General features: G+C 50.5%; 1 protein-coding gene across 6 annotated transcripts in view; it reads right to left on the reverse strand.

Moving 5' to 3' along the window:
• Positions 1–204: 204 nt before the first annotated feature.
• Positions 205–19,217, reverse strand: part of TSC1 (TSC complex subunit 1) — a 52,469-nt gene continuing 33,456 nt past the window's right edge. For 5 of the 6 annotated variants that reach the window (XM_061433952.1, XM_061433951.1, XM_061433954.1 and 2 more), the window contains 12 exons: positions 19,057–19,169; positions 17,221–17,290; positions 16,700–16,804; positions 15,891–16,449; positions 14,800–14,843; positions 14,061–14,227; positions 12,894–13,076; positions 11,932–12,042; positions 11,003–11,125; positions 6,491–6,678; positions 6,245–6,406; positions 205–5,886 (listed from right to left, as the gene is read on the reverse strand). In XM_061433952.1, coding sequence (XP_061289936.1) covers positions 5,367–5,886; positions 6,245–6,406; positions 6,491–6,678; positions 11,003–11,125; positions 11,932–12,042; positions 12,894–13,076; positions 14,061–14,227; positions 14,800–14,843; positions 15,891–16,449; positions 16,700–16,804; positions 17,221–17,290; positions 19,057–19,169 — 2,345 coding nt within the window. In that variant the 3' untranslated portion in view covers positions 205–5,366. The remainder of the gene's footprint in view (positions 5,887–6,244; positions 6,407–6,490; positions 6,679–11,002; positions 11,126–11,931; positions 12,043–12,893; positions 13,077–14,060; positions 14,228–14,799; positions 14,844–15,890; positions 16,450–16,699; positions 16,805–17,220; positions 17,291–19,056; positions 19,170–19,217) is intronic. The other variant, XM_061433953.1, reaches the window with a different exon arrangement.

Consider the following 19,217-nt stretch of genomic DNA (forward strand, 5'->3'; position numbering starts at 1 on the left):
CACCAATCTGAGACACAGGTAGAATCTGCAGCTCTGCCAGAACAAAAGGTCTTTCTTCCAGGGACTAAAGTCTGATTCCACCTGTCAGCACCCTTCCGGCACCTGGGGTAAATAACCAAGCAGTCCGGACCCGGGGCCAGTTCCCACTCAGCCTGGAAGCCCCTCAGAGGCCGACATGAGCCACTTCATGTCAACACAGCAGAGTAGTGCAAAACAATAAAGTTTTATTTGTTCACAGTTAAACACAAGCAACTGCCTTGACATTTTTGAACATTCTAAGAAGGACAGCAAACCCTTTTGATTCAGATTCCCATTCACTACGATTGTACCATTTTTCTCTTGCAGTTCACGTGTTTGGCATCTGATGTGGATTGTTTGACATGCTTTTAAGATCGAGATGGGAAGGTGGAAACCTTTTGACAAGAGATGACTTTCTTAAATTTAGCTAAAAGCAGTCAGCCAAAAAAAAAAAAAATCTGTTTTTCACTGATGGGACCCCCTTTAAACTGCAAGGTAGCCACGTGTGGTTGATCCATGATTGAGTTACAAAACTAGATTATGTCTTAGCAAAATCTGTTCCTCCGTAATATATTTATGGTCCATAGACGTCTTCTGAAAAGTGACCACTGATTTTTCCTAGTGCAAAACGCCTGGCTGCCTCTCCGATAAGCCAAAGCCTGTGCTGCCGAGAACAGCGCCGTACCCTCCTGTATACACACTGTATGGAGGGGGGAAACGGGGAGGAGTTGGTCTGGGAAGGTGGGGTGGGGGTTTCCTCTAAAAGATCTATTTCAAGTTCAACTAGTCTACTTATCCCCGAGGATGGACAGCTTGGTAGCACTGGAATGGGAAGGGGAAGAGAAAGCCCCTCTGCCTTCGTGAACTCGTTTCAAGGCCAAAAGACATCGCAGGCACAGACGCTCAACTATCCCCTGCAGGCTCCCCTCGCAGCTGCTGCAGCCATTCATTCTCCTCTCAGGTCGGCGCGTACGGACTGCAGGACAGCGTGGAGAAGATGGAAAGGCGTGCCCCACCCCCGCCCCGCCACCTCTGGGGAACGTCAGTCACAGATGGGGAAACGAGCCGCGTGGGGGCGGGGGCCAGGCTAGAGAACAGCTTAATCAAATGCCACCAAGGGGGCGGGGGCGGGCGGGGGCATGTGTCAGAGAACTCTGGACACAAACAGACACAGACACACCTTCCCATGCTCACTGCTGGTCAGTTTTAAAGCTCGCACCTCCAACAGGGAAATTTCCCGGACTGAGACATGCTGATTCAGGTCATTTCACAGGAGACACACACTTCTGGGTGGGCACGGGCTGCTCCCAGGGGCCACTCTGAGGACAGGGCTGGCCTCTCAGAGAACATCTGCACAAGACGGGCACGGCCCACAGCAGCCCGGGACTGAGTTTTCAAATCCCTCCTTAGACCCATCCACACTTTCTACCGTGTCTTATTGCTTTTGGTCAGAAAAACCGCATCTTCATGCAGTCTCTCTTTTCACCTGTTCTTCGGTTATTTCTTCCTGGCTTCAGGCGGTATACTCTAGCATTTGGTGAGAACTCACACTGGCCGGTCATACCACTTTTGTCATTTCTCTACACAGAAACAGTTTTTTTAATTAACTGTGAGTGTGAACCTCTGTGGTCTCCAGAGACCCTCTCTCATCCTCATGATCATTTATCCTCTTCTGCAAAACTACTAAGAGTTTTATCTTTCTCAATCAAAACACTGGAAACCACACGCCACATGCTGTCTTAAATAGGCATGGCCCAACTCTGGACTTCTGTCTCCCCCTGTCCTGGTTTTGCCCTGTGGGGGTGCTGACCTCTGCAACTGTCAGTGGCTTCTGGGACCTCTTTTAACAGTTTTATCTTTCAAGAATAAAAGTTTGGACTATCTCCCTCAAAATACAGTACACATATTGTGGCTCACGAAGTAGCTTATCTGTCGTCTCTCTCCACTCACAGAGCCTAGGAAGAACATTCAGCAGCAGCGTATTCCCAAAGGTTAGGCAGTTTTCCCTCCTGAAAAACTGCTGACAAAGCTAGGGAGGTCACGTCTACCTACCCACCTCATATGGAGGGTCCCCGCACTCATCTCCAAGGAAACCTCTGTCCCAAGAAATGATCTCCTTCTCCTAACTTGGGATTTCAGTTACTTTTCTGGTATTTCTTCCAACTCCACAGTAACAAATCTCAGACTTGTAGCAGAATCTTGCCACAAGGTTTTTTTAATTCATGAAAGTTCTGTCTGATAGAGATCCATGTGCTTCTTCACCGGTGATAGGTTCAGGAGCTCGTTTTCTCTATAGAGACCATGCTATCACCTTCCTCCCTCTCCCCATTCCCCCACCCACCCCCCCACCCCGATTCTGTAGTGCTCCCTTTTAAAACAACATTTCATGCTCCCAAGAAGCAGACCCCAGTCTTCCCAGGGTCTGTGCTGACCCTGGTTAGCGTCAGGTGGACATCAGGTTATGGACACTGGGCAAACAACTCTGAGGCAGGTAGGCCTGCTCCAGGTGACTCCAGTGGAGGCTAACCCTAACGCCTGTGAACACCACACTGCTTCATCCGTCTCGGGACAGGCTCAACCTGGCAGCGCCAGTTCCCCGGCCTTTGCCCTGGCGGTCCCTGGACCTAAATTCTCTCTCGGGAGTTCCACTACCACTGTCCCCTTTCCATCCTTACAAACACACACTCACTGCAGCCTAATCGACCAACCCGCTGACTCTCAGCAGGCCTATGATTTTGAAAATCTAACTTTATTGTCACCTCAGGTCCTTTGGAAGATGAAAGCCTATGTTTTCAGGCCGGGTAACTTCCTCATGACCCCAAGCCTCCGTCCCCAACCTTAGCTGCATACAACCCACGGCCTCCAAGAGCCCAGAGTAAGGCAAGTACGGCTGCTTGGTGTCAGCCGTTCTTGGAAAGTTGAGACCCGGAAGCCCCAGCTGGAGGCGTGTGCCAAGGGCCTGCTGTCTGGGTCCCGCTCCACTGCACCACACAGCTGCCTCCTTCCTGTATTTTTATAATCTGCCCATTAAAAAACATTTTTTTTTCTTTTTTTTACACTGGCCTCCTTGCTTTTACCAGTGAGGATAAAGGCTGTAAGTGCCTGGAATCTTTGTTCTGGGGCAGGGATCTCCTGGGCTTGGGCAGGGGATGAGCATTTAGAACCAGGTTTAGCAGTTAATCTTGTAACATTTTTTTCTTTCCTGAATTTGTCATGCCTTTCTTTCCTAAATAAAGCGGGACTAGGAAACCAGCATGCGTGCATTCCTAAGCTCTCCTCTGCCAACAGCTGAGTTAGACGTGTGGCATCGTTAGTACTCCAGTCGGCATCCTGCGGCAACCGCGGAGCCGGCTGGGCCAGGCTGAGCGCGCTTGGGCACCCCTCCCTCAGGCTGTGGTTGGTCAGTCACACCCGAACACTCCGTCCCGAGGAGGGCTGCTGCCTGCACAGCCACGGGGACAAGGAGGCTGACTCTCCAGCTCCCTTTGGTTAGGATGCTAAGAACTCCTGCCACGCTTTAAAAAAAGAGACCGTCACCCTCACGTGCCGAAAGCGTCCACACGCACTGAAGTTCCGTACCATTACAGTGTGCTGTTTCCCTCTTCATGGATGAACCCTTCTACACTTTGAAAGAGAGAGAGAGACGCCAAGGTTGTTGGCTCTTTCCCAGCAGCCTCTCTCTGCCCGGGCCTCAGCTGGAAACCCAGGCAACAACCCAGGCTTCTAGCGTTTATTTCAGGAGTACTTGCTGGGTTCGGCTTCTTTGCCAGCCCCCATATTCTGACTGCTATCGCCTCTCCCGAGCACATGCACCCAGGCCCTGTGGGTCCAGGACATCAGCCTCTGTCAACCCTCTCCAGGACTCTGCCACGACCAACTCATGCCGGGGGTCGGGGAGCAACACCCAGCTCCCTGCAGGGTCAGCCCCTGAAAGTAGGAACTGGAGTGAAAAGCTGTCTCCAGTAGAATCTACTACAGTGAGGCAACTCTCACAGCCTGAGAAATGATGGTCAGAAAACTCAGGAGAAACTCTTTGGACCTTCAGAGGCTCGCTGCGGCAGGAGGCCAGCAGCACCCCGCCTGCAGGGCGCGTCCACATGCACAGCACTTTCCTGTTCAGGGAGCTGCTTAAGCCACTGCCCTCTCTCATGCAGGGCCCAGGTCTGACCGACCCCACCCCAGCCTGTGCGCAGAACAGTCCCAGCTTTCACACAAACGCCACGTAAACAAGAGGTAGTGGGGCAGGGGACAGAGCGCGCCCCACAGGGAGCAGTCTCCACTGGGGCAGGGGACAGAGCGTGCCCCACGGGGAGCAGTCTCCACTGGGGCAGGGGACAGAGCACGCCCCACGGGGAGCAGTCTCCACTGGGGCAGGGGACAGAGCGTGCCCCACGGGGAGCAGTCTCCACTGGGGCAGGGGACAGAGCACGCCCCACGGGGAGCAGTCTCCACTGGGGCAGGGGACAGAGCGTGCCCCACGGGGAGCAGTCTCCACTGGGGCAGGGGACAGAGCGTGCCCCACGGGGAGCAGTCTCCACTGGGGCAGGGGGACAGAGCGTGCCCCACGGGGAGCAGTCTCCACTGGGGCAGGGGACAGAGCATGCCCCACGGGGAGCAGTCTCCACTGGGGCAGGGGGACAGAGCGCGCCCCACGGGGAGCAGTCTCCACAGGGCCAGCTCCACACTGTTCCAACAACAGGCCTTTGTTCACACAGAACTTTCTAGGAAGCTTATCAGAACTGCCAAAAGAACTTGAGAGAATGAACCATTGTTTTTTGAGCTCTGCAGCTTTAGATGCTGGACTTTAAAACCAAAAGCAGTGACAACATCTCATGTAAAAGCTCTCATGTCAAGATGCTCAGCTTTGCACGCCATGTCCTCCTGGAAAGGGACAGGACTGGACTTACCTGTGATGCCACCAGTGACCTAGGCTCACAGGGAGCCTGCCCAGTGAACTGAACTTCAGGAAAGGTGTGGGTGGTGTGTCAGACTCCAGGGTTCAATTTGGCCTCATATTGCACAGGTTCAAAGGACGCAACCATTTGCGGGTGGGGCGGGAAAGGAAGGAAATAAAGCTAGTGAGGAACGCACCCCGGCCCTCGGGCTAGCACACACTGCCAGGTAAATGGAAGAGAGGGTTTGGGGTGGCCGAAGGGAAAGTGAAGAGGCACTGCAATGCCAGATCCGAAAACCGTTCTGCGTTCAGTCAACTATCAAAAGGACCCCCATCCCACTTCCTCTGCGGGAGCTCGCCCCTCAAGCCCTGGAAACAGGAAAGCTCTGAATCGGGCACTCACACCTCCTGTCTAGGCCAGCGACACACAAGTTAACACTGACGGCCAGCATCCCTAGCTGTGCTCAAGCTGGGCCTCGTTGTAGTCCATGATGCGGAGCTGGCCCACGCTGTCCGGCTTTGGGGCAGGCAGCAGTGGGCCATCAAGGGTCAGGGGGGCCCTGGCTTCCACACCCGAGTCTTTGCCCAGCTCTGTCTTTAGGGTCTCAGAAAGGCTGCCAACAGTCAGGCCATCCTCGTCGCATTGGCTCTCGCTCTTGTTACGAAACAGCTCTCGTGCCTTCATGCCCAGGAAGCTCTCTGAGCTGGGAAGCGAGCCCACCGTCGTGGGGGTGCCGGAAGTGGGCTCACCCACCACCGTCTCCCACCGACTGCTGAACGGGCCCGCCCTGGGGTTGGGGGGCTTCTCCGGGGTGGAGAGCTCGCTGCTGCTGCTGCCGCCACCTCTGCCGCCGCCACCGCCACCGCCCCGGGCGCCGCCAGGCCTGGAGGGCTTGGTCTCACCGTTACGGCCAGGGGCCTCTTCGTTGTGCCCTGTCACCGAATCCGAGCAGCCGTCCTGACAGTAGTCAAGCCTGTAAGAAATCCGAGGGGGAGGAAGGGGGTTGGAGGCTGCGGCATCCAACCACTCCAGTCCCACTGGGGAGGCGCGGGGTTACACAGACACGCACTCATGCCAATGGGGAACTCCGCTGGCCTGCTCTGTGTCCTAGAACAGAGGACACACGCGCGCGAGTGCGTGAACATCAGACGGCGATCTTACATAGAAATGCTCCCTCGGACCATTATTGAGCGACTCGGGGCCCAGGAGAAGGAGCAGGGAGGACAGCTGGGCCCTCAGGGACGCAGCTCAGAGCTCGTCAGGCTGGAACCTGCTCTGTCGGTCGGCGCAGCCTCCCGACAAGGCCACGGCTGCTGACTCTCCGTTCCTACCTTTCTTCTGCTGCTTCAGCTGCTTCTGGTTTTTGTTCTTCAAGTTTTTTCAGGAGGCCATCCTTCTCCAACTTGCCGTATAAATCTAAGATCTCCAATTCAAACACCTGGGTGATCCTCTTTTGGGCCTCATACCTGCTCTCTGCAGCCTGTAGCTGTCCTCTGAAAGACAAGGACCCACCGCCAGAGTGTAGGAGGTTCTACTCGGCAAATGCATCGCAGCAGGAGCCTCCCCGCCACAGTTACCTTGCCTGCAGTTTGACATCCTCTAGATACTTTTTCTGTTCTAAAAGAAGGTGGTCTTTCTTAGCCAGATGAGATTCCAGTTCCAAAATCCGCTTCTGACAGGTATCAAGCCTCTGATTCTGCTGGAGGACGTGGCTTCTGTTTTTTTCTAGCTCTTTCCGATATGCAGCCTTCATCATTTCTACTTCCTTAAAAAAGAAAAAAAAAAGGAACTGGAGTTAGTACTTTTACAAAATGAACACACCATATCTACTTTGAAAAATCTACATAACAAGCACTGAAAACATCAGTATACTGCTAGTGGAAACAGAAACTAGTCAACTTTCTGGAAAGTAAGCTGGCAGTGAGTATTAACCAACTAATGCTTCCCTGAAATCTAACCCTGTGGAGATTATCTGAAACAGAAATAGACATTCGGGCACAAAAGTAACCATCACAGGATATTTAGAAGAAAAAAAACTACAAACACTGTGAAGTCTAATGCTAAAGAAACAGTTAAGTAAATTAAAATACATCTTCAATAAATTTTTTAAATGATATACATCAGTAAAAGACTATGAAAGCCATGCGTATGGTATGGTCAACTATGTAGATATATGCATTCTGAAAACACGCCAATATCCAGTTACGATCTCAGGTGGTGGTGCTGAGTCGATTCCTAGGCAGATTGGTAAGAAGTCTGGGGTCCCTGAGGAGAAGAAAGCTGTCTGGAATTCTCAAGGAGGAGGAAAGGACAAACTTTTTTTCCTCCACATTCCTTAGTCTTAGTCACATAAATCTTTTTCTCTTTAGGCCTCAAACTGATGATTAGACAACAAACAACTCAGTTTAAACTCTGTACTTAATGCATCCTGCTTGAGACAGTTTCTCCTTCCTGAAAACCTTCTGAATAACCCTGGTATTTTAGAGTGTATATTATGGGAGTGGGTCTGGTAGGATCCTTCTGTTGTTAAGTTCTAATCCTGTTATTCTAAAATGTAAATTGTGGGAGTGGGTCTGGTAAAATGTTTGCAACCTTGAGACATTCTTTTGATTAACCGTAATAACCCATTTAAAATGTATATAACTCGCCTGCTAACACTAGCAAGACGGGCACTCTCTGTCCCCCTCTGATGTCTGTCAGAGGCTTTCTCTGGCCCTTTTCTTACTTTAACAAAACTCTGCCACACGAAAGCTCTCAAGTGATCAAGCCTGGTCCCTGGTCCTGAGGCTAAATCTTCGGAGGTCACGAATCCAGCACTGTTCACCATAAGCTATCAGTATGCTGTGGGTGGTTTTATCCCGCTCCCCGCTCTCTCCTAACGCCAGCTAAGATCAAGCCAGCGACGCAAGGGGACCGACCAGATTTGCTCGGGCAAGGCAGCATCTGCAGACCAGACACATACGTGAGGCCTGTCAACCGCAGCAGGAAGACAGCCTGCCTGCTGACCGATGGCAAGAGCAAGTGTATACTGGCACGCAGACAAAGAGGTGGAAAGGACACTTTTCTAACACGCATGTGCTCCATTTGTGTGATGTGTGTTTTTTTTAATTGTGGTAAGATAAGCTTAACATGAAATGTACATTTGTTTTTTTAAAGAAGATAATAAACCACAAGGAGCAAGGAGATGAGCAACCCTGAAGGCACTTTTTCCATGAAGATGACCAGCAAGCTTAATGTCTCCTCGGCCAGAAGGGGATGGAGTTAAGCTCAGGACTGGGACTGGATAATGTGGCCATTCCAGTTATGGTCGATGGCTCCATACTTCAGCATAGGGTAGTGAACAAACTAGCTCAGCAGTAAAGAACCCGCCTGCCAACGCAGGAGACAGAGGTTTGATCCCTCAGTGGGTGGGGAAGATCCCCTGGAGAAGGAAATGGCAACCCATTCCAGTATTCTTGCCTGGGAAATCTCATGGACAGAGAAGCCTGGCAGGCTACAGTCCATGGGGTCGCTCAGTCATGTATGACTCTCTGTGACCCCATGGACTGCAGCACGCCAGGCTTCCCTGTCCATCACCAACTTCTGGAGTCCACCCAAACTCATGTCCATCGAGTCAGTGATGCCATCCAACCATCTCATCCTCTGTCGTCCCCTTCTCCTCCTGATTCAATCTTTCCCAGCATCAGGGTCTTTTCCAATGAGTCAGCTCTTTGCATCAGGTGACAAAAGTATTGGAGCTTCAGCTTCAGCATCAGTCCTCCCAGTGAATATTCAGGACTGACTTCCTTTAGGATGGACTGGCTGGATCACCTTGCTGTCTAAGGGATGGACTCTCAAGAGTCTTCTCCAACACCGCAGTTCAAAAGCGTCAATTTTTCATCACTTTATGGTCCAACTCTCACATCCATACATAAGTACTGGAAAAATCATAGCTTTGACTAGACAGACCTTTGTCAGCAAAGTAATGTCTCTGCTTTTTAATACGCTGTCTAGGTTTGTCACAGCTTTTCTTCTAGGGAGCAAGTGTCTTTTAATTTCATGGCTGCAGTCACCATCTGCACTGATCTGGAGCACAAGAAATAAAGTCTGTCACTGTTTCCCATCTATTTGCCACGAAGTGATGGGATGGAATGCGATGATCTTAGTTTTTTGAATATAAGTTTTAAGCCAGCTTTTTCATTCTCCTCTTTCACTTTCATCAAGAGGCTCTTTAGTTCCTCTTTGCTTTCTGCCATAAGGGTGGAGTCATCTGCATATCTGAGGTTATTGATATTTCTCCCTGCAATATTTATTCCAACTTGTGCTTCTTCCAGTCCGCCATTTTGCCTGATGTACTCTGCACATAAGTTAAATAAGCAGGGTGACAATATACAGCTTTGACGTACTCCTTTCTCAATTTGGAACCAGTCCGTTGTTCTTTATCTGGTTCTAACGATTGCTTCTTGACCTGCGTATAGATTTCTCAGGAGGCAGGTAAGGCAGCCTGGTATTCCCATCTCTAAGAATTTTTCACAGTTTGTTGTGATCCACACAGTCAAAGGCTTTAGCATAGTCAATGAAGCAGATGTCTTTTGGAATTCTCTTGCTTATTCTATGATTCAACAGATGTTGGCAATTTGATCTCTGGTTCCTCTGCCTTCTCTAAATTCAACTTGAACATCTAGAAGTTCTCAGTTCACATACTGTTGAAGCTGGCTTGGAGAATTTTGAGCATTACTGGACAGAGAACATAATCTTGGCCAGTAAGAAGGGTGGGAGGTCTGGTGGGACAGGTTTCCTGGATGAGAGCCCTGCAGGCAGTGATGTTCTCCTCTTCCTCGGGATATCCTGACATCTACCTATGACAGTATTAACTGGGGCACACACCTTGCAACCAGGAGCACAGGTTGACAAGATAAGGTTGGGTGGTGCAAAACAGCAGAAAGAATCGGGCTCCTTGATGCTGTCCCTCAACAACTGACCCTACCAACCTGGAACTCACCTGCTTCAGGACTGCTTGTCAAGCTAAATAATGACACTCTTTACAGTTAAGCCAGTGAAGTTTTCTTTTTTTGTTACAAGTCAGTGTCACCATGTCCCTTTTATGAACTGAGGTCAGGGGGCCTGCTTAAGGTCCCAAGAGTTTAAGTGTTCCAATCAGAAGACAGGACCGCAGACCCAGCCACACTTCCCTAGAGAGATGTTAGTGCATTTGAGTCAGCTTTATCATATGTCCTCTAGTTCCTCAGGCCAGTTTTCCCTTCTTTCTTCTTCCAAGGCCATTATACTTTTAAAATAAGTGAGACCTGGTTTCTAGAGACATTTCCACATTTAACATCCTCCTAAAGGGAATCTGAATCAAGTTGAGAGAAGCTGAGAAGTAAGGAGTAACTCTTACAGAAATGACATCTCTCTGGTTCTAAGACTACTCCCTTTATTTGGCCAAAAAAAAAAAAAAAAGTTGATAAAGCACAAGCCCAAGAAACCTCAGAGAATGCCTATGTGTGATGGAGAAATTACTGACAGAAAGCATCTAAGCATTTACTCTTAAAATTCCATCCCAACTCACTGATGTTACCCTAGGCTATCTATAAAGTGATGTAAAATTTCTGCCTCGATACCACTGGTGAGGCACTAATTAATGGGAGATCATCCTGATGCTGGCCTGGTTGCCAGGACTGAACCACCATCTGCCGAAATTAAATTCAGCATCACGAAGGAGAAAAAAATATGTGCAGCAATATAAACCCACATCCCTGAGAGCTCTAAACAGAATTGGCTTCCGCAAGCTATTTCATTGTCTGTCTCTGTTTCAAGGGAGCACGGGTAAGAGAAAGAACATGGTTTCATCACCTACTCTGTCCCAATTACCATCAGGTGCTTTTATCTGTGCCTGACTTACTTTTGAAGCGGCCCACTAGGGGAAACAAGCTCATGTGACAGCCGAAAGGAGCCTGTGTGGCCAGGCCAAGGAGAGGTGCAAATGCCCCTGGGCTGCCAAGACACTTCTTAGGAAACAGTTCATAAGCCGTTCTCTAGCTTGCGCCACAGACACACTGCCTGGGTCGTACGAGCATCCCAGGCAGGGTCTGGCTCCCGAACCCACATACCTTGGTGGTGTCTGAATGCTTGTTCTGCAGCTGTTCCAAATACAGCTCGTTGACTTCCCCAAGAACCAACAGTTGCCTGTTCAAGAACTCCATCTGCTGTTGGACCGACTCACTATTTGAGAGCTAACCAAAACAGAGAAACAAGCAAAGTGAAAGAGCTGATGACACAAAGCCTGCCAAGGGGCAGGAATCAGGGAAGCAGCTGGGAGCAGACTACTCAGGGCGGGGGCACTGGACACGGCACAGTGGCCAGTGGGGATGGAGGCATCCAAGGGCAACAAAAATGGACAGAAATGCACATCAAAACTGTCTGTCTGCAAAGGGGAAGAAGTGCAAATGCTCCGTGTCAAAACTGGCCACCTATAGGACACCTGGAGATGGATACGTAGACAACCCCACAGCAGGGATGTTAAGGCCCAGGGGAATAAAGTCACAGGGAAAACCCACCAGTTCTTTTTCAACTTATTTTTATTTTTTGGCCACAATGCACAGCATTCAGGATCTTAGTTCCTTGACCAGGGGTCAAATCTCTGCCCCCTGCAGTGGAAGCGCAGTCTGAACCACTGGACCGGAAGGGAAGTCCCCCAACCAGTTCTTGAGTAAGCAATTTATAGAGAGTGCAATGACTCCCAGAGAGGAAAAGATCATGGATCAAAAAGCTGAACGAACTCTTCACATTTATGTGAACAAATATTGAGAAGGAGTTCCCGGGGCTCAGGCTGGGCAGCTCCCTGCTGCAGGGCTGTCCGCACACCGTCTGATATTTAGGGGTACCCTGCCTGCGCTCCATGTCAGCAGCATCAAAGACGTCAACCAAAACTGTCTCCAGACACTGCCCCACGTCCTTTGGGGGTGGGGATGTCGGGCACCCCAGACACAGACACACAGGTACTGCACAAGTCCCGCCTGGAGGAGGCAGCGGCCCTCACCTTCTGGGACACCTGGCTGAGCAGCAGCTCGGTGTGGCACACCTTGCTGTTGGCCTTCTTCAGCTCCACGCGCAGCTCTGCGATCATGTTCCTGCAGTCCTCCAGCTTCGTCTGCAGAGACACGTGCCAGGTAGTTGCACACAGAGCAGTGGCAGCTCGGGCCCCGGGGCACCCGGCCCTCAGCCCACAGTCCACAGAGAGCTGGGAAAGCCTCAGGCCTTGGCTGGTCTACTATTCCTGGGCCATCACACTTAAAGCTAACTTCTTAGTTTTAAAAAAGGCAGTTACAGCTAATTTCTGAGTTTCTGACTAATTAACAAAAGGGAAAAAAAAAAAAACAAAAACAAACCACCTTAAGCCTGCAGTTACCAAACTGTGCGCCCAAGAGCCCCAGGGCTACACAGCAGGCTCACAGGGGCGCTGCGGGGCTTTTGAGGGAGACACAGCGACACCTGCTGGTCACGATGTGAACTACCAGCTGGAGGCAGCCCAGGGCTTGAGCGCCAGCTGTCGTGTGTGCTTTCAGGCGGCTGCTGTAATACGCGTCACCGTGAGGAAAGCAACGTCAAACAGGGACGCAGGGCGCCGGTGTCTCAGGATTCCAAGGTCTGAGACTCTCTGAGGCGCCCATAGGCACACTCCGCATTCGGAAGTAGCTGTGGTTATTCAAAAATAAAATTGAAAACTGAAAAAAATGCACGTGTGTTATTTTCAATGTTTTTTTTTCTCAAATTGCTAGGACCCAAAGCCCAAACTGTTTGGATATGCTTAATAAGCAGAACTGTCAGGTGTTTCTCTCAGCTGTGGAGCACCGGGACAAAGCTACTGAACTGCTGAAAGAACTGTGACTCGGAAAGCCAGGGACCTCTGCCCCTAGGAGCACCTGACACGAAGCCCCGCCGCCGTGACCTCAGACGAGCCAGGGCTTTCACGCCCTCTCTGGCCGGCTCTGCAGCTCGTACCTGTAACTCCTGGCTCTGGTTGTAGAACTCCTCCCGGTCGTGCTGAAGCTGTCTGATCTGGCTATGAAGCTGGGTGACCACTGTGTCTCGCTGCTCCTGAAGCTGATTGTACCTGGCTTGTTCTTTCTGCAGACTAATCTTCCATATCTGGATGTCTTTCTCTTGCAACTTCAACTGGTCTTTCTAGCAGACACCAAAGATGCCATCATTTTAGCTGCCTTCCAGCCTGGGCAGTGATGCTCAAGTTCAGCGCACACTGCAGACATTTCACCTGAATAGTCACAAGCTACCCTGAGGCTGTAACCCCAGACCTGGAACCTGACAGCTCACTGCTGTCTGACTTGGCTTTTGGTCAACGGCTTCCAGACTGCACGTTAGCCAGTGGATCAGAAGTGGCTTAAAGAACTTTTCTCAGCCATCAGCCTGCTCCCAATACTTTCAGAAGTCCTAACCATCAGCACTGGACTTCTCAGATGGCCCTAGTAGTAAAGAACCCACCTGCCAATGCAGGAGATGTAAGAGACGCAGGTTTGATCCCTGGGTTGGGAAGATCCCCTGGAGGAGGGCACGGCAACCCACTCCAGTATTCTAGCCTGGAGAATCCCATGGACAGAAGAGCTTGCTGGGCTACAGTCCTGGGGTTGCAAGGAGTCGGACACGAAGCGACTCAGCACGCAACCACCAGTGTTGATGTGAGCACTGGTACTGGCCAAGGTCACTAAAGTGACAGACACTGGGTTCCCACCCTGCCCTGCACTGGGCAGGTGCTCTCTGCATCCCCAGTTAAGGAGGAGATGCTACCACTACTCTCATTTTACGTAACGGGTGACAGGGGCCTCCAAAAGCTCCATTACTTTCCTAAGGTAACAGGGCCGTGGAGCCAAGGTCATGTCCAGCTCTGACTGGCTTCACCACCCCACAATGAGTTTTTGTCATGAGAGTTGTGTTCCGAGAGCTGGTTTTACATCTGGAGAAACAAAATCACCTTTCTCCTCTGCTATCATCACCGCCCATTACAGACTAACAAACACCAAAAATGACTTGTCCCCACGGGTGCCAAGAGCTGCAAGGGAATGTGGGGATGCGGCCCTTCACGGGCTGACCGCCAGAAGCTGGTGGGAGGGGCCAGATGGAGAGCCCGCCCCCCGCCCCACCCCGTGGGCTCACCATGGCGGCGTTGTGCTCCTCCAGAGCCGAGGCCCGGATCACCTTGCGCAGGAGCCGCCTGTTGCGCAGCGCGTGCTGCTGCCGCTTGAAACGCTCGTAGAGTAACTGGTTGTGCAGTAAAAGCAACTGGTTACGGAGGGTGCGGATCTCATCTGAGGGAGGAGAGCCTGATTTTAAAGCAGAGGGAGGATGGCAGAGATGCCTTTTACATGTTGTTCAACCGAGGCCCCGCCCAGAGCTTAATGCAATTCTTGAAGGAAGAAGTCACTCGCTTTGCCAATGACCACTTGGCTCCCAGTCACTGGGGGTTGAGGGGTGGGGGGGTGGGGGGGCAGTGCTTGCTACCTATCTCCCTTTGAAAGGAACACAGAGGGAGGGGCATGAGGCAGGATGCCTGAGAGCCCTGTGTATCTCCCCAAATATGTTATGTGTGTGTCTACTGAAGACTCCTTTCCGTGCTGCATGGGTATCTTCCTACTATCCCTCACTTCACCTGGATCTTTTCTAGGGAGAAGCCTGGCGTGAGGGCTGCTTTCCTGTACTTCTGCTCTCAAGCACTGGGCTCCTTGCCACTTTTCAAAAATAGGAAATGCTGACTTTGCAACATGTGAGCTACTATGTAGCCAAGCAGATAACCCAGCTGGAGTGGGCAGGAAGGGGCACCTCCTTCAAGGACAGAAAGGGCCACCAGCAGGCAGATCCCTGCCAGCTGGATTTGGAGCTGAAGTAACAACTTTACCTCCGAAGTGGGTCCAGTCGACAGACTTGCTGGGTAAAGACAACCTAGGAAGAAAGTTGTCGAGTAACAAAGTTACTGATCTCAGCTGGAAAAACTAGGCAGATCACTTCCCTGTGATCACAAGCCAGAGGCGTGAGACAGTTTCAAACTTGAAGTCCACCCGGGACAGAGCGGGTCAGAGGCCCCAGCAAGCATGACGGCGTCTCCAGAATGGAGAGGCCCCTGACTCAGAGCTCACACCGCAGCCTGTATATGCGGGGCGGCTCCTCACGCAGGGAGAGAGAAACACACTGGGCGCTGTTCTCAACCCTCCCTGCGCCACACACGGGGTGCGGCTCTGCTGAGAAGCTACTGCTGTCCAGGTTAAGGACGCAGCAGGTGGTTCACCCGCGCCTACGACACTAAACTTCACTTCAGACAGACCTTACACAGGAAGTCACCTGTCAGATCCCACTGAGGTCACTCTGCAGAAGAAAAAGGAAAGCCCGCACCCCCTAAGAGCCTGTTTAGGAACAGCACTACTATGGACAGTGACTCTCTTATCCTTTCCTAGGTCACCTTTGAAAACCATAGTAAAAAAGGGTTGAAAACAGCCGTTCAGAGGGGTTCTTAACCCTTGTGTGAGAGCAGGAATTGGGGATAGGCCACCTTGACCTTGCACTGAAACGTTGATTTTATTTTCCATCTAATGGGCTATGGTACCAAAATACAACAACAAAAAATCTGTAGCTGGAGAAGGCGACTTCTTGACCAGTATTTCTATATTATTTGAATACCGTAAGCTCATCCTCAAGTGTCAGAGAGCAGACGTGAAAGCATTTACGCTTGCTCACAGCACAGGGGGGGGTCTATGCGTAGAAGACTCCTTTCTCTCTGGCCAGTTATCTACGGAATGGCCTGAGGGTAGCATGCACAGAGGACATGCACGTTCGCAGGTATGAAAAGGCAATGGGCTAGAAGGACCCTGACCAAACAGAGAACCAGCTGCCTCTGGGGAGCACACGAAAAGGAACTCCTGCCTCCCCCCACCCACTTCCTGTAGTTCCTAACCAAGTGGAAAGTGCAGACCACAGGCCCACGCCGAGCCTCACCTGTTGAGCTCCTTGCTGTGCACGTCCGCTCCCTGCTGTATCAGCCTGTCCAGCACTTCCATAGGGGAGGCGGAGGGCGTGAAGTCCTCCTCTGCACTTCCCTTTGCCTTCTTGAGCAGTTCCTCCGTCTTCTTGCTGACAAAATGATGGGCAGTCTTTGGCAATGCCACCTCAAAAAGATGATCGTATGGGGGAGGCTGCCCACTGCCAAACCCCACTCCCCTCTGAGGTGGAATTTTACAGGGGCTGGGGGTGAGGATGCTGGCCTCCAGAGAGGCCTGGCGCTCCCTGTTCCCGGCAGGGCTCTCCCCGGTGCCTCCGCAGGGCAGGTCTATGGGCGTGAAGGCTTGCTTTGGTGTGTCAGGCCCCGACTTGTCCAGGGAGGAGTTTAAAGGCTCAGGGTTCGCGCTGGTGCCCTGAGTGCTGGAGGAAGCTGAGAGGGTCTTCCGCGGGCAGCCCGGCAGACTGTCCCGGTAGAAGGGTGAGTCGAAGCCTCCTCGAGGAACCAGGGGCTCGGCATCGGCCGTCGTGATCTCAGACAGCTCTTTAGATATGGCCGCTACAAAGAAGGAGGAGGGAAGAGACGGTGCATCTGGGTCAGGTCGGGCAGTGTGGGGCTGTGTGCTGCCCTGTGCCACCCAAAGGGACCAGGCACAGGGCTCAGAACAAAACTCCCATCTCCCTCCCCCAAAGGAAGAAAAAGCAGGCAGTCCTGTGCATGTTGATACTAAGTCCTGGTTCTCGGGCAGAAAATGAGGGCTTTATCAATGTGCAGCATCTCCACAAGCCCAGAACCCTGCACACGTTACCTTCTTCTTTATCCTTCTCAATACTGTCTTCTTCAGAAGCCAGGTCTCCTAAAAACCCTGGAAGATCACTGAGAGTGACAGATCCCTTGCCTCCGTGCAGCTCTTCTATACAGAGAAAACAAGACAAACACGCTGGAGACCCCCATGCCCGCGAGAACTGCTCACACTGTGACAGGACAGGCCCACCCTGACTCTCCTGCTGAAGAAGACGGGGGAGACAGCTCTCTTCTGGAGCTCCCAAAGCCAAAAGGTTACAATGATCCAATGCAAGGTACCACAGAAGTCAAAACTCTCCATTCTTTCTCAACATTGCACAGAACAGATAAAGCCATGGTTTGATCAGGTCAAGACACAAGTACTTAGCAGCTTTCATGGGATGCGATTATGAGGCTGGCTTTTAGAATTACATTTTTCATTATCTCTGGCTTCAGTGTTTCGTGGTGCTCTGGAATTTCCGTTTCCACACTATAACCCAACCCATCAAGAGTCAAGCAAGCTCCACCGTTACCCAGAGGCCTTACCTAATCCTCTGTCATTCGGAACATGGGGTTGTCTGTGTAGACAGGGCCTTGCGGAGTCTGTCCTCTCTTCCTGAAACGACAGATACCATTTATATATCACACGGCAGAAAATTGTGTGCATGGTCTCTAATGCTAGAGAAATACCCTAAACTCCTCAAATTTTAGTATATTATAAAGGAGTTTAAAGTTTAGCCCAGTAGTTCTCAAACTGGTGTCAGGATGCCTTTCTGTTCTTAAAAGTGACTAAGAATCTCAAGGATTTTGTTTATGTGGCTAAATCTATTGATAGTTACCACACCAGAAACTAAAACAGAATTTTAAAAATATTAATTCACTTAACCAACCCAGGAATTTCCTGGTGATTCAATGTTAGGACTCCATGCTTTTACTGCTGAGGAGGCGGGTTCAATCCCTGGTCGGGGAACTAAGATCCTACAAGCTGTGCAGCATAGCCAGAAAAATACCCAACCCAACCCATGTAAACATAAATGACATATTTCTATGAAACATAACTATATTTCCCAAAACAAAGGTAAGCTTAGTGAGAGGGTCAAGTGGTCTCACATTTCTGCGATCTCGTCCATATACGGCTTAATGGAAGGAGGCTGGGTTCTTACGGCTGCCTCTGCTCTGCTGGGTTACATGTTATTCTGGCTAAAGCATACGAAGAAAACTCTAGGCCCCACGGATAAGCAGTTATAAAAAGCAGAAAGATTTTTTAGATAACTGCAGAAAGCCATCTCTGATGTTACTCTGAAACTCGACAAGGGTATTTCTTCTTCAAGGTCAGTTATGGAGCAGAACCTGAAGTCATCGCAATTCACTCTTCACATCGTGTTAAGTAAGATCCACTGGTCTCCCTTGCCCCCCAAAGGTATTATCTACATGTGGGTCTTTAACATCACACACAAGGCGGGCAGAACACTGGCTCACCAAGCTGTGCACATCTTCTAAGTGTTAAAACACTTCATTATACGATATCAAAAACTCAAAACTATCAACCAAGCTTCTCAAGACTTTTCAATCTCGTCATGAAAGACTTAGGGACACTATCAAGCACTCGGTGGCAGATACCAGTTTTTTAATATTCTAATCGCACGTTTTTATCATGGGCAACAAAGACTGTCAGTTGTTTATCTTCAAGTGACAGAGCCAGTTTGTCATCTAAGAAGCTAACTGCCTGCCTAATACTCAAGTCTGAGTAACCGTGGTTTGTCACCAGTTATTCTTTCAAATAAGACTGCTGCTGCATAAAAGAGAGCAACCAGTTCAGCTCTCAACTCAAATAATGTCACAAGTGCGTATGGAAACCACCACGTGCTGGTATGCACTCAGACTGCTTTAAGTCTACTTCCTGTTTTATCACAAACAATATTAAACACGTGGGTTCTTTCTATAGAATACTCAAGGTTGGCACTTTTTTTTTTTTTGGTTGTTGCTTCTTTTCTTCTGCCAAACTGAAAGAACACATCAAGGAAGAAGAATGCAATGCCACTAGAAGAGTGCAATTTTGTACCAAGGGGCCAGCCATCTTACCCACCACTGTTTCTATGCCATGAGTATAAACGCCAATGCAGAAAAAAGGGGCGAATGACCACGTAAGAGTAACTATGAAAGTAGATTTGCCCTGGCAGTGTCTCTTAGAAGGTTTGGGGATCCTCAGGGTCAGCAGACCACATTCTATGAGAGCTGCTGATTGGTCTATTTTCAACTGATCTGATTCAAACCCATTACATTTTAGGTCAGACTTCTAACTGGCATAAAAGGTTTCCCAAAGAGAGGCTGGAAGCAAGTCTCTGTGCGTGGGCGAGGGGACAGCAGACGAGCCTGGCAAACCTTCTTGGGGGCCGTGGCCTGTGGGAGTGAAAGGTGCACGCAGTCGTCCGAATGGCAGGGTGGGGCTGGAGGAGGAGAGGTTGCAGGGGTTCCCAGAGGAGTTCCTTTCCCACCTGCTCCAAGACAAGAGCAGAACACACACACAAACACACTGTCAGTTT

The sequence above is a fragment of the Bos javanicus genome, chromosome 11 (assembly GCF_032452875.1).
Source record: "Bos javanicus breed banteng chromosome 11, ARS-OSU_banteng_1.0, whole genome shotgun sequence".
Classification (NCBI taxonomy): Eukaryota; Metazoa; Chordata; class Mammalia; order Artiodactyla; family Bovidae; genus Bos; species Bos javanicus.